The 14,747-nt window shown below is 45.7% G+C and overlaps 1 protein-coding gene across 1 annotated transcript in view; it reads left to right on the top strand.

The window, feature by feature from the left end:
- Positions 1 to 12,136, top strand: part of LOC125380037 — a 75,275-nt gene extending 63,139 nt beyond the window's left edge. Inside the window, exons 6-12 of the mRNA XM_048396079.1 lie at positions 1,763 to 1,923; positions 2,815 to 2,916; positions 4,259 to 4,404; positions 4,959 to 5,127; positions 6,388 to 6,500; positions 8,185 to 8,269; positions 8,639 to 12,136. Of these exons, the coding sequence (XP_048252036.1) occupies positions 1,763 to 1,923; positions 2,815 to 2,916; positions 4,259 to 4,404; positions 4,959 to 5,127; positions 6,388 to 6,500; positions 8,185 to 8,269; positions 8,639 to 8,692 (830 nt within the window). The 3' untranslated portion in view covers positions 8,693 to 12,136. The remainder of the gene's footprint in view (positions 1 to 1,762; positions 1,924 to 2,814; positions 2,917 to 4,258; positions 4,405 to 4,958; positions 5,128 to 6,387; positions 6,501 to 8,184; positions 8,270 to 8,638) is intronic.
- The last annotated feature ends 2,611 nt before the right edge of the window (positions 12,137 to 14,747 follow it).

Genomic DNA, 14,747 nt, shown 5'->3' with positions numbered 1-14,747 from the left:
GGTGATGGGTAGTAAACTGGGGATTGGCTGGGGATGGGTAGTATACTGGGGATTGGCTGGGGATGGGTAGTATACTGGGGATTGGCTGGGGATGGGTAGTATACTGGGGATTGGATGACCATGGGTAGTAAACTGGGGATTGGCTGGTGATGGGTAGTAACCTGGGGATTGGCTGGTGATGGGTAGTAAACTGGGGATTGGCTGGTGATGGGTAGTAAACTGGGGATTGGCTGGGGATGGGTAGTATACTGGGGATTGGATGACCATGGGTAGTATACTGGGGATTGGCTGGGGATGGGTAGTAAACTGGGGATTGGCTGGGGATGGGTAGTATACTGGGGATTGGCTGGGGATGGGTAGTATACTGGGGATTGGCTGGGGATGGGTAGTATACTGGGGATTGGATGACGATGGGTAGTAAACTGGGGATTGGCTGGTGATGGGTAGTAAACCGGGGATTGGCTGGTGATGGGTAGTAAACCGGGGATTGGCTGGGGATTGGCTGGTGATGGGTAGTAAACCGGGGATTGGCTGGTGATGGGTAGTAAACTGGGGATTGGATGGTGATGGGTAGTATACTGGGGATTGGATGATGATGGGAAGTAAACTGGGGATTGGATGGTGATGGGTAGTAAACTGGGGATTGGCTGGGGATTGGCTGGGGATGGGTAGTAAACTGGGGACTGGATGGTGATGGGTAGTAAACCGGGGATTGGCTGGTGATGGGTAGTAAACTGGGGACTGGATGGTGATGGGTAGTAAACCGGGGATTGGCTGGGGATTGGATGGTGATGGGAAGTAAACTGGGGACTGGATGGTGATGGGTAGTAAAATGGGGATTGGATGATGATGGGAAGTAAACTGGGGACTGGATGGTGATGGGTAGTAAAATGGGGATTGGATGATGATGGGAAGTAAACTGGGGATTGGATGGTGATGGTTAGTATACTGGAGATTGGATGGCGATGGGTAGTAAAATGGGGATTGGATGATGATGGGAAGTAAACTGGGGACTGGATGGTGATGGGTAGTATACTGGAGATTGGATGGTGATGGGAAGTAAACTGGGGATTGGATGGTGATGGGAAGTAAACTGGGGACTGGATGGTGATGGGTAGTATACTGGAGATTGGATGGCGATTGGAAGTAAACTGGGGATTGGATGATGATGGGAAGTAAACTGGGGACTGGATGGTCATGGGTAGTATACTGGAGATTGGATGGCGATGGGTAGTAAAATGGGGATTGGATGATGATGGGAAGTAAACTGGGGACTGGATGGTGATGGGTAGTATACTGGAGATTGGATGGCGATGGGTAGTAAAATGGGGATTGGATGATGATGGGAAGTAAACTGGGGACTGGATGGTGATGGGTAGTATACTGGAGATTGGATGGCGATTGGAAGTAAACTGGGGATTGGATGGTGATGGGTAGTAAACTGGGGATTGGATGGTGATGGGTAGTAAACTGGGAATTGGATTGTGGTGTTGAGATTGAGTGGTCATGCAGACACAAAAGGGCATTGAATGGTATTGAATGTTTACGGAAGGTCGATGTGTTGCCAGTAACTTGAGTATGAAGAGGATTGGATGGCCGATTGTGATGTTGAAGAATAATGCCCAAATCTATGTCCTTTTGTTTAATTAATTACATTTTGCAATCTGATATCATATCAGTAAACCCATGTTGAGTCATGCAGTCAGACTTTCTGAAAATTATCTATTTTGTCTCACTGCATCGCATTTATTGTGACCAACAGGCGACCTGGCAGATTTGATCTTTGTGTTCTTCGACCCAATTGGTCAGGCACTATGCAAGCGAACTCTCAACATTGTGGAGAAGCTGAATGACAAACATGCTGACAGGATGAAGTTCTACCTGAGTAAGGCTGACGACGCAGGACATGAGAGTGACCGACAGGTTAGTAGGGGCTGATGTCCGCTCAGTAGGAACCAGTGTTAGTATAGATGTGGAGCACTTGGTTGATTGTGTAGTCATCCGACCCAGCCATTGTCCTTCGATTCTATTTCAATGTATGGCCTCTGGCCCAAGATGTTGTTTGTTTACATCCTGTTAAACAAGATAATGAAGTCAATATATAATATTGCCTGTGCAAATACAGGATGACAGTCATTCATGGTGTTATATTTGCTGTAGTCACTCTAGAATCTACGATGTAGCTGTATAAAACATGCACCAATGCAACCTATTATTGAAACATGCAACCTAATATATATGTCTACTTGTACATATGTCAACAAATCTATCTCAGAACACACTCAATACCTCTTAAGTTTATTCACCATACTACATTACTAATCCCAAGTGTCTAGTGAATTGTTCCCCATAGATGTAGCTGGTCAACATAGATATACGCAATGCTCGAAGGATTAAATCCAAATGTGGAAGAGATATGACATTTGGTATTGGGAGAAAGGGTACGGACAATCGACATGAAAATTGTGAGAATATCCAGGAAATATCAAACTTTACAGAGAATGGATTAATATATTTAAGAAATAACAGCTCTTGGTCGTTGTTTAGCGTACGATATAACTCGCTGGGCCCCTCATGGTTTATTGTCCCTGCAGTACTTTATTGTACGATAAACAACTCCCATTCGTCGTGTATTTCTTAAACATATTAAACCAATCCATTCTCATCCCCTTCTCAATACCAACAGTCTATTTTTATCCTCTTTTCATAAACTTGAGGATTCCTTAATGCTTGATTGATAGATTCTGGAATTATTCCTATTAATCCATACACAGTAGTTTAGTTGTGGGCTTGATGTGTTGTTTCCTGCTGCAGCGCGTGATGATGCAGATCGTACAGGAGCTGTGCAAGCGCCCGGGTCTGAACCGCACCGGCTTCGACATGCCCACCATCTACATCCCCTCCATGAACCAGAAGGTGAGACACACAGACAACACATGATATTCTGCTCAAAGGTTGAGGTCCACCCAGTTCTTTCATAATACTATAGTTGATCTGTCATGCCATGCCATGCCACCTCTGTGGTCTAGTGGTTGAGCGTCCGCCCAGAGAGTTGAAGGTAACAGGGTTCGATCACCGGCCGTGTCATACCAAAAGACGTAAAAGATCCAATCGCCCTGTCTGGCGCTCGTCAATTAAGGGGCTAAAACAAGGACAGGTCAGCTCGGAGTCAGTATACTGTGTCTGCGTGGGCTATTCATGTTAAACTGTAGCATGGTATGTCAGTGGGCCATTTCACCTCACCACACCTCGCCTGTCATGCCATGACAAAATAACTAGTAATGTGAAAGAATCAGGTGATCCTAAACTTTTTGTTTTGAGTAGACTAGGTCATTTGGGTACCCAGAGTAGGTCTGCTTGACATCAGACGGGGCAGTGTTGAGTTTCTACAATGGCATGGACCCTTGCTCATGTTATTGACCACTGACTTGCCTGGTCCAGCCTACGTTATTGGTGTGGCATAGCTGGAATATTTCAGTGGTGTGAAGTAACTTGCATGCAGCCATCACTTTACGCGATCTATTGATTGGCAGCAGAATAGAGAAATGATAGATGATTTATGACATGCTCAGTCAAGGCATCATGCATCAGGGTCTTATATACTTTGCAACTATTTGTAAAGAGAATTTGTTTTCTATCTAAATTTTGTACTGCAGGTTGATACTGAAATGTGTATGAGTTTAATGTGAAGGTGAAGACTTCATTTGGACTTAGTGATTGAACTGGGCAAAGTTTGATCAAGGGGAGATAACTGGGATTTCTTGATATTCAGACACTGAGAGCCTTTGGTCAAAGTTGCATTATTGGATTGTAAGTTTGTTTATTTCACATCTATTTTCATTGGGATGATTTTAGATGTCTTGGACTTACTTTCAACATTTTTTGTAATATGTATAAAATAATCTACCTTTTTAGAAAAGATTTGTTTTCCACTTTGATGATGTTATCTTGTTTTCTCCCTCCCCATCAGCTGCCAATTTATGTTGATATTTTGGTGTAGATTACACTAAATGATATTTTGTCAACATCCACAATTACAGCTCTTGTTGGATTTAGTGTAAGGACTTCTTGGACTCAGAATGATTTTCTGAAATGTGTTATTTTGTTGTTAAACTAGCCCAGTGATTAAAGCTTTCATTCATTAGTCATACCAGAGAATACCAGGGTCAGTTCCCACCAATGCTTGTAGCCAATTCCTGTGGTCCTATGCCAGTAGTTTCACTCACTCAGATTACGCATATGCTGTGCTTTGTTACAGACCAGTCGGTGTGCCAACCAGATTGAGGAAGTGTGTAAGGAGGTTGAGAAGACCATCAATCAGACCATACAGAACACATTGAATGCTCTGGAGAGAGACTGTGACCACATAGCTGACATTGTGCAGAGAAACCTCCAGGACGACAGGTGAGAGAAACGTATTGTTTAAAGCTTCATTCAACAATATTCCATCTGTATGATTGTAGGGGGGCTTGGGTGGCCCAGTCGTCCAAGGCGCCGCGATTCGCTGTGCAGTGGTGCATCCCTTGGGCACGCCAGAAACCTATGATTGTGGGTTTGATTCCCGGTTCGCCCCGATTATGTTTCTAGATTTGTCAGCACCATACCCGTGTTCGTGGGTTTCACTGAAGTGGTAAACCTCTGATACCTGCATCACTTCGGGCTTTCCTCCCACATTAAGCTGACATGTTGGATATAACTGGAATACTGTTAAAATCAGCATTAAACCTAACTCACTCACTCACTGTATGATTGCAGCCTGTAAGGAATTGAATCTGGTCCAGACAGTCCAGTGATCAACATTATGAGCACTCATTCACACCAGCTACGACTCCTCATACAATAAGCTCACTGTTGGTTGGATTGTGTTTGTGTGGCACAACAAACATCCACAAAACATGAGTTTTTAAAGAACTGTAATGAAAAAGACAGTTGATCATATTGAATGTTTTCTCCATCAGTGTGAAGAGGTCAAATAACATGCGAGCGAGGTTGCGAGGGTTCTGCTTCAGTCTTTTTGGGATGTTAATGCCGCTGTTACTGCTAGCAACATTCCTCATCAGCACATCTCCAAAGACCCTCAGCCAGTTTGTTGGGGAGAGCCTTGTTGTGACGATGGCCACATATCTGGTGAGTGAAGAATGGATCAGTAAATACTATTGTTGTGATTACAATGCTTGTAATTGAGATCTGTAAGGGCTTGTTGATTGTGTGGTCCTGTGGGAGTCTGTCCCTATGTTGATTGTGTGGTCCTGTGGGAGTCTGTCCCTATGTTGATTGTGTGGTCCTGTGGGAGTCTGTCCCTATGTTGATTGTGTGGTCCTGTGGGAGTCTGTCCCTATGTTGATTGTGTGGTCCTGTGGCAGTCTGTCCCTATGTTGATTGTGTGGTCCTGTGGGAGTCTGTCCCTATGTTGATGTAGTGGTCCTGTGGGAGTCTGTCCCTATGTTGATTGTGTGGTCCTGTGGGAGTCTGTCCCTATGTTGACTGTGTGGTACTGTGGGAGTCTGTCCCTATGTTGATGTAGTGGTCCTGTGAGAGTCTGTCCCTATGTTGATTGTGTGGTCCTGTGGGAGTCTGTGCCTATGTTGATGTAGTGGGAGCAGAATGAAGTAGGTGTTGCTGATTGTGTCCTTGCATCCCACTGGCTGCTCTCAGACCATTGTTGGGGTCTCCCATCCTGGTTTGGAGGGAATAGTGTTGACATCATTGTTAAACAAACAACAGGCTCGCAATATGTAGATGTTGTTGATGACCTCATTCACTGTTGTAATACTGTTGTAGCAGATGTATGTATGATGGGGTCTGTTCTTGTTAGTTAGAAATTAGCACAGGCTAGTCCGAGGTCTGTATACTTCAGGAATGACTAGTAACATTTCCTTGGTGACCACCACTTTTGCCATTTCCAGAAGGCAAATCGAGTGAAAAAATACAATTTTCTAACACAGCTATTCATTTATCATAATCTTCTTAGGCCCTGAAGATCCGAGTGCATATGTTTGCTCCAGTTCTCAACCCCTCTTTTGCCTGGTTAAGATGAGGATTACTCACATTTGTTCACTTTCCTGAAACATGAAACACCTTCAGACAGATTTGTACTCAGACCCCAGTGCTGGTAGTATGAAGCAGCTAATGTGTGAATCGGTGATCAGAATGGCAGCACAAGGTGACACACTTATCTAATCCTTGTCTGATGAATAATAGGGGTGGTGGGGTAGCCTAGTCGTTAAAGTGTTCGCTCATCACACTGAAGGCCCAGGTTTGTGTGATGCCCATTTTTAGTGTCCATCTGCTGTGATATTGCTGGAATATTGCTAAAACGTTTAAAACCTCACTCACCCACTCACTCTCTCACTCACTGATGTACACTGTGGTCTTGGTGTGTTACAGGGCCCCCTGTCCAAGCTGTGGAAGACTGTCCCAACGGATTACACCAACTACGTCATCATCGGGATCTTGACACTGGCCCTGCTGCTCCTACTGCTGGCCAAGTTCTCCTCCAGGTGAGGACCACTCCCCTCAACGCCACAGAGCCACCTGTGCCCCCACTCCCCTCAACACCACGGGGCCACCTGTGCCCCAACTCCCCTCAACGCCACGGGGCCACCTGTGCCCCCGCTCCTCCATCAACACCACAGAGCAACCTGTGCCCCCACTCTCCCATCAACACACACAGAGCCACCTGTGCCCCCACTCCTCCATCAACACCACAGAGCAACCCATGCCCCCACTCCTCCATCAACACCACAGAGCCACCTGTGCCCCCACTCTCCCATCAATACCACGGGGCCACCTGTGCCCCCACTCTCCCATCAACACACACAGAGCCACCTGTGCCCCCACTCCTCCATCAACACCACAGAGCAACCCATGCCCCCACTCCTCCATCAACACCACAGAGCCACCTGTGCCCCCACTCTCCCATCAACACCACGGGGCCACCTGTGCCCCCACTCTCCCATCAACACACACAGAGCCACCTGTGCCCCCACTCCTCCATCAACACCACAGAGCCACCTGTGCCCCCACTCCTCCATCAACACCACAGAGCAACCCATGCCCCCACTCCCCTCAACACCACGGGGCCACCTGTGCCCCCACTCCTCCATCAACACCACAGAGCCACCTGTGCCCCCACTCCTCCATCAACACCACAGAGCAACCTGTGCCCCCACTCTCCCATCAACACCACGGGGCCACCTGTGCCCCCACTCTCCCATCAACACACACAGAGCCACCTGTGCCCCAACTCCTCCATCAACACACACGGGGCCACCTGTGCCCCCACTCCTCCATCAACACCACAGGGCCACCTGTGCCCCCACTCCTCTATCAACACAAACAGAGCCACCTGTGCCCCCACTCCTCCATCAACACACACAGAGCCACCTGTGCCCCCACTCCTCCATCAACACACACGGGGCCACCTGTGCCCCCACTCCATCAACACCACAGAGCAACTTGTGCCCCCGTTCCTCCATCAACACACACAGAGCCACCTGTGCCCCCACTCCTCCATCAACACACACAGAGCCACCTGTGCCCCCACTCCTCCATCAACACACACGGGGCCACCTGTGCCCCAACTCCCCCATCAACACCACGGGGCCACCTGTGCCCCCACTCCTCCATCAACTCCACAGAGCAACCCGTGCCCCCACTCCTCCATCAACACACACGGGGCCACCTTGTGCCCCCACTCCTCCATCAACACCACAGAGCCACCTGTGCCCCCACTCCCCCAACTCCCCCCAACTCCCCCATCAACACCACAGAGCCACCTGTGCCACCTGTGCCCCCACTCCTCCATCAACACACACGGGGCCACCTGTGCCCCAACTCCCCCATCAACACCACCTGTGCCCCCACTCCTCCATCAACTCCACAGAGCAACCTGTGCCCCCAATCCTCCATCAACACACACGGGGCCACCTGTGCCCCCACTCCTCCATCAACACCACAGAGCCACCTGTGCCCCCACTCCTCCATCAACACCACAGAGCAACCCATGCCCCCACTCCCCCATCAACACCACAGAGCATGTTGGTTTGAGCATGATCTGAGAAAATCGTGTGTAGTCCAATTTGTAGTCCAATTTGTAGTCCAATTTATAGTCCAAGTTAGTTGCTGGCTTCTAATGTGATAGAAATTGAAACCCTTTCAGTATTTATTTCTTTGTGTCTGCAGGACCAAGACGACTCTGAGTAGGAAACAGAAGAGGAACCTTCTGGAGATCCGAGACTATGTACAGAGCACCGTGAAATCCAAGAAGGTAATCCCCATCTCACGGCTCATTGCTGCCCAGATATGTCCATTGTGTGTTGAGCTGTTGTGAGAGTTGACTAAGCTGTGAATGAGACCCCTCTCCACATTCCTGCGAAGATATGTCCATTGTGTGTTGAGCTGAGATCGTGTGCAGGGATTGAAATTAACATAGAAAGTCTACCAGCCTGAATAGTGACAACATATAGGAACAACCCCAAAATGCTCAAAATTCTACCATCCCTTAGGATACCTTCAACATTACTGAAACGTACTGGCTCAGGCTAGAGGACAAGTGCTAATTTCTAACCCTGCTAGTAGGATGTGATTTGTGTATTTGTTGAACCTAATATCTCACAGATGTTTTTTTTTTTTCCAGCAAACATTATACCAGGAGTACTTACAGCAGAGTGTGGCTGACCACGACATGTAGCCACTGCTGCCACCGCCTCCATCGCTGTCCACAACCGTGCCATACATCTCATGTTGCAAAATGTCATCTCACTTCACTGAACACATACATTTCATCCTACTTGTCAGTGTAACTAAATTAGTAAGCAAGAGATTAAACATGAGTGTGCAGTGGGGAAATTGCCACTGCCACAAATTACCTGGATTCCGGCAGTAACGCTTATCTTCAGATACCTTCTGTAGTATTTCACTTTTACATAAATATTTTTACAGATCTATTTTACTATTGATGTTCCAGTATTATACATGACTGACATCGAATACCAGTGTGTCCATACAACTTTTGTCTCATTACCAAAGTATCACCTCGAGAGTTCTTGCTCTTCCATCCTTGCTGTTATTGAATATTTGAATAATTATATATTGAATATGTTAATACAAGCCCCTGTACTATAAACTGATATTCAGAACGTCTGCTGGTCTGTGTTGAGAGTATTTAACAGTTTGTACATTAGCTTCAATCTGTTGCATTGTGCTTGATCCACTTTACAATAGAAACTATATGGGCAGTCACTCCATGTAAACAGGTCTTTCTTAATATAGAATTATAAGTGTGTAACTTTTTTAATATTTGAAACACAAAACGTTCATCTAAAGGAAAACATAAATTCCACAGGCTAGAGAGTAATTTAGAGCTCAGTCAAACATCGTTGTGGTGAAGGGGCCTATGTAAACACTTCAAGGTTCCTTGCAACCGAACATGATGAATATAGAAGGAAAACGCACAGATGAAGTTTTTACTTCGAGACAATTTGACACATCAACTTTTGACACAATTTTGACACATTCAAGTGGGAATCTTGGACACTGTTTGGAATGAGGACTGACAAAACTTAATGGGCAGAGCAAAGAAATTCGAGTAGTTAGACCTAGAGGGTCATCCCACTAACATGACTTTGTGTCAGTTGATTTGGGATGGGATGATTTTTTAATTATTTTTTTTAATAAATATATCAGGAAAAAGATGTACTTACCAAGCTCTAAAATGAAATTGAGTATTCTGATTGAGATTGTTATGAAGAAATATTGTGATTACTTTCTATGTGGAATCTGTTTCCCATCTTCTATAATTTGGAAAAACTGTACAAGATATTGTTGTTTTATTGATGTCCAATGTATTTGTACATCTCGACAAGGGCTGGAACCGACACCATGCCCCCTTTCATTATGGCTCTTGTAAAGTGTACTTAATGATTGTATTGGACTATGGGAAGGTATTGATATAAATCTCTGCAGTATAGTATTTTGTGATACATATTTTCCCAGTCTTGTCCTGATTCATGATGGCATAACTTGATTAACTGATGTATTGATGTGGTGCAATAACAGTGTGGCCTTTTGCCCTCAAACACTGCTTCTGTGCGCTGTGTGCCATGCTTCATATGACAAGTCTCCAAGGCTATGAGCCTACATCCAACCGGTTCCATCTACCCATACGTTACAATTAGGGTCATTCTTTAAGGTCAATTTTAGTACCTGTTTTTTTAGGGGGAAATGTTCTCCATTGCTTCAGGTGAAGTGTTTGCTGGAGTGGAGAGAAAAACCTTCAGAATGTCGAAGTAACTGGAGACAATTATTTACTTTACCAACTTGTTTGTGTAAATATTTTGATTGGTTAAGCAGCATTTGTTAAACAACTTGTGAAACTATCTGGCCTCATCGATTAACATTGGTGATATAAAAGAAATGTACAACTGTTTTATTTCAGTCATCTAAGCCTTAGACATCAAGATCATCATCTTTATTTTGAGATGAGAAATCTTTCAGTTCATATATTTATTGTTTGAAGACTTTGGTGCCAAGGTGAGAACAAAATTAAAAATCATTGCAACCAATTGCAGGGTTATGGTGCTAGATTCTGGCTTTTCAGAATTTGGTTTTGATAGTCAAGGCGTCATCAGTTTTGATGAGTCAGGAGGCAGCAGTAGATTAGAATTGTACTGTGCAAGATGAAAGGACAATCCTATATTTGGTGAATGCTGAGTGAATGGACTGATTCATGTTCTGATGTCGGGTGTTACAACCAAGATAATCTGACACGTTAACATTTATGTTGCTATTGCTCTCTTCTTGTATAGTCTAAATAATATACACATGGAGAGACATAGGGTCCAGTATTCAACATACAGGGTAACCTTGTCAGTTGGGATTTCCAGCCTTCAACACCACTATGTAGGTGCCTATTGATTGAGATGAATGAGGTTTCCCTGTGTGGAATGTTAATGTGTTCAGTGTATGGCTACATCTGGTGTCAAAATGCTAACTCCGGCCATCTAAAAAGTTGATCATGTAAAGCAAATGTTACTCTCCATCAGTTTATTAGATATTTGACAGAATGGTACATAATTATATGTCTATGATTGAAGGTCCTTTGTTATGTAGACTAAATAACATCAATTCTAGTTCCCTTCAGCCAGAGATCAATTCTTGATCATGTAGTTGTTGTAGTACTGCAGATTGTTTTGTCAGGTGTAGGTGAGTATTCTCTTTTAATAGATGATTAACTAAGGTGAGACTTTACATCTGTACAAAAACAATTGGTTTGTTTTATCCAGTCATTTCCAGCTAAGGTTCTAATGATCTTTGATATTTTACACTTACAAATAACACGTTTACATATCCTACACTTGTGGATGTGAGATTATGTTTGGTTGTTGGGTAGCAGATTTGGTGTCAAAGTTCCAAAGTCTCGCTATTGATACTTGTGATAACTTCTAGGTTCTATTCATGTGTGGGACCAACAAAATCTTGCTCAGCTGTTTGGCAAATGTTTGTTTTTGGATGTCTATGGAACTTTGATACCCTCTGCATGTTCTGGGTTTCTGTTTGATAGTCATTGTTTCAGCCTTGTCCCTGTCAGTTAAAGTGTCTGTGGGCACATCTTGGCATCAATGAGTGATGTCCGTTTATTATCTTGGGGTGGGTTGGAAGGGAATTTTTTTGTTTTTTGGTCATGGTTTCAAAACAATTTTGTTCTCTTGGAGGAGGAACCAGCATATTCAGCAAACAATGTTTTATGTTGTTTTGAGAAAAACCTAAAGCAAAAAAATAATTCAAACAAATTATTTTATTGTACATAAATAGCAATAAAACAACAATCTGACTGATAAAAGAAACTATAAGTATCCATTTTTAGTATTCATGTGTTTAGTAAGGTGAGGCCTACACTTCCAGTCATATCATGTTGCTGAATTGTACAATACACTTCGTGTGACTGATTCAGTGATAGGTATAAGTTCTCATTGTTCATTATTCCTGCATCACATGCTTATATTTCATTATCATCCTTGACAGGGACGAGGTGTCTCATCTATTACTACTGGTCGTTCTTCAAAGGCAGCTCAATATTGTTCATGTTTACTGGTACAGAGGTTTAACTATCACTCAATAAATGTCTCCCAGATTATACCGGCTTTCTGTTGTTGCTTCGTGCCTCCTGTGTAGCGCTGATGGGTGGTCGGCTGCCATATGGCATGGACTTGCTCATGCCTACTGTGTAGCGCTGATGGGTGGTTGGCTGCCATATGGCATGGACTTGCTCATGCCTCCTGTGTAGCGCTGATGGGTGGTTGGCTGTCATATGGCATGGACTTGCTCATGCCTCCTGTGTAGCGCTGATGGGTGGTTGGCTGTCATATGGCATGGACTTGCTCATGCCTACTGTGTACCGCTGATGGGTGGTTGGCTGCCATATGGCATGAACTTGCTCATGCCTCCTGTGTAGCGCTGATGGGTGGTTGGCTGTCATATGGCATGGACTTGCTCATGCCTACTGTGTACCGCTGATGGGTGGTTGGCTGTCATATGGCATGGACTTGCTCATGCCTACTGTGTAGCGCTGATGGGTGGTTGGCTGCCATATGGCATGGACTTGCTCATGCCTACTGTGTACCGCTGATGGGTGGTCGGCTGCCATATGGCATGGACTTGCTCATGCCTACTGTGTATTGCTGATGGGTGGTTGGCTGCCATATGGCATGGACTTGCTCATGCCTCCTGTGTAGCGCTGATGGGTGGTCGGCTGCCATATGGCATGGACTTGCTCATGCCTACTGTGTACCGCTGATGGGTGGTTGGCTGCCATATGGCATGGACTTGCTCATGCCTCCTGTGTAGCGCTGATGAGTGGTCGGCTGCCATATGGCATGGACTTGCTCGTGCCTCCTGTGTACCGCTGATGGGTGGTTGGCTGCCATATGGCATGGACTTGCTCATGCCTACTGTGTACCGCTGATGGGTGGTTGGCTGCCATATGGCATGGACTTGCTCATGCCTACTGTGTACCGCTGATGGGTGGTTGGCTGCCATATGGCATGGACTTGCTCATGCCTACTGTGTACCGTTGATGGGTGGTTGGCTGCCATATGGCATGGACTTGCTCATGCCTCCTGTGTAGCGCTGATGGGTGGTTGGCTGCCATATGGCATGGACTTGCTCATGCCTCCTGTGTAGCGCTGATGGGTGGTTGGCTGCCATATGGCATGGACTTGCTCATGCCTCCTGTGTAGCGCTGATGGGTGGTCGGCTGCCATATGGCATGGACTTGCTCATGCCTACTGTGTACCGCTGATGGGTGGTTGGCTGCCATATGGCATGGACTTGCTCATGCCTCCTGTGTAGCGCTGATGAGTGGTCGGCTGCCATATGGCATGGACTTGCTCATGCCTCCTGTGTAGCGCTGATGGGTGGTTGGCTGTCATATGGCATGGACTTGCTCGTGCCTCCTGTGTAGCGCTGATAGGTGGTTGGCTGTCATATGGCATGGACTTGCTCGTGCCTCCTGTATAGCGCTGATGGGTGGTCGGCTGCCATATGGCATGGACTTGCTCATGCCTACTGTGTACCGCTGATGGGTGGTTGGCTGTCATATGGCATGGACCTGCTCATGCCTCCTGTGTATTGCTGATGGGTGGTTGGCTGTCATATGGCATGGACTTGCTCGTGCCTCCTGTGTAGCGCTGATGGGTGGTCGGCTGCCATATGGCATGGACTTGCTCATGTTGAAAACTGGTTCAGTCCATGGCAACCACTGTTAAGTTACAGTCTGAGTCTTATTGATATCAGAAAATAATCAATATTGCCCACTTTTTTTCCGTTTGGGATGATGGCAAGAATTCGCCACTGGTGTCCTGGTGGATTGTGCACCTTGGTGTAAGAACGCCATGGATTGAGCTGTTGTAGTCACAGGTTTGGCCATCATGATAGTGTTGGAACAGTGCTTCCTGCAGGCTGGATTTGTGACCACCACCCCTTGGGGTACTGTAGAACACATACCACCCGGGGGCAAGGGTGGCCCAGTCGTCTAAGGCGCCGTGATTTGCTGTGCAGAAACGCCAGAAACCTATGATTGTGGGTTGGAATCCCGGTCAACTCTGATTGTTTCTAGGTTTGTCGCACCATACCCACGTTCATAGGGTTCACCGAAGTGGTAAACGTCTGATACCTGCATCACTTTGGGCTTTCCTCCCACATTAAGCTGACACGCCACGATATAACTGGAATACTGTTTAAAGCGTTAAACCCAACTCACTCACTCACATACCAGCCTCTTGGCTGGGCATATATATCGAGAGAAAGTTGCTTGGACAAGTGGCAATTATTAACACCCTTACGTGTTATCACCATTACGTCAAGTTGTCTTTCCAGGTTAATTTCTATGAACAGGCAAGGCATCCACGTGTTAGCATGGAGCCAAAAAACTCAAGGAGCACTGACATAATATGGTTTGCTCCTGTTCTGACTGTCTAACACTGAACTGATAACAAATAAATTTATAAATAGCCATCTCAGTCCACATGGCAGTTTCAGATTTGTACCACGCTGGTGAAACTCAAGCCTCGGTGCTGACATACCAAGAATATAATGTGGGTAGTCTTGGATTTGGGCCCATCGCTCCAAACATGTTTAGATACCACCAAGGAGGGACTTGTTACTACATGGGGGTTCGAACCCAGACCTTTCATCGTGACAAGTCAACACTTTATCTGTAAAGATACCTCACTGTCACATCAATCAGG

Source organism: Haliotis rufescens, unplaced genomic scaffold (genome assembly GCF_023055435.1).
Source record: "Haliotis rufescens isolate VD_foot unplaced genomic scaffold, xgHalRufe1.0.p SCAF_15, whole genome shotgun sequence".
Lineage (NCBI taxonomy): Eukaryota > Metazoa > Mollusca > Gastropoda > Lepetellida > Haliotidae > Haliotis > Haliotis rufescens.
This window is presented reverse-complemented; position numbering and strand designations above follow the sequence as displayed.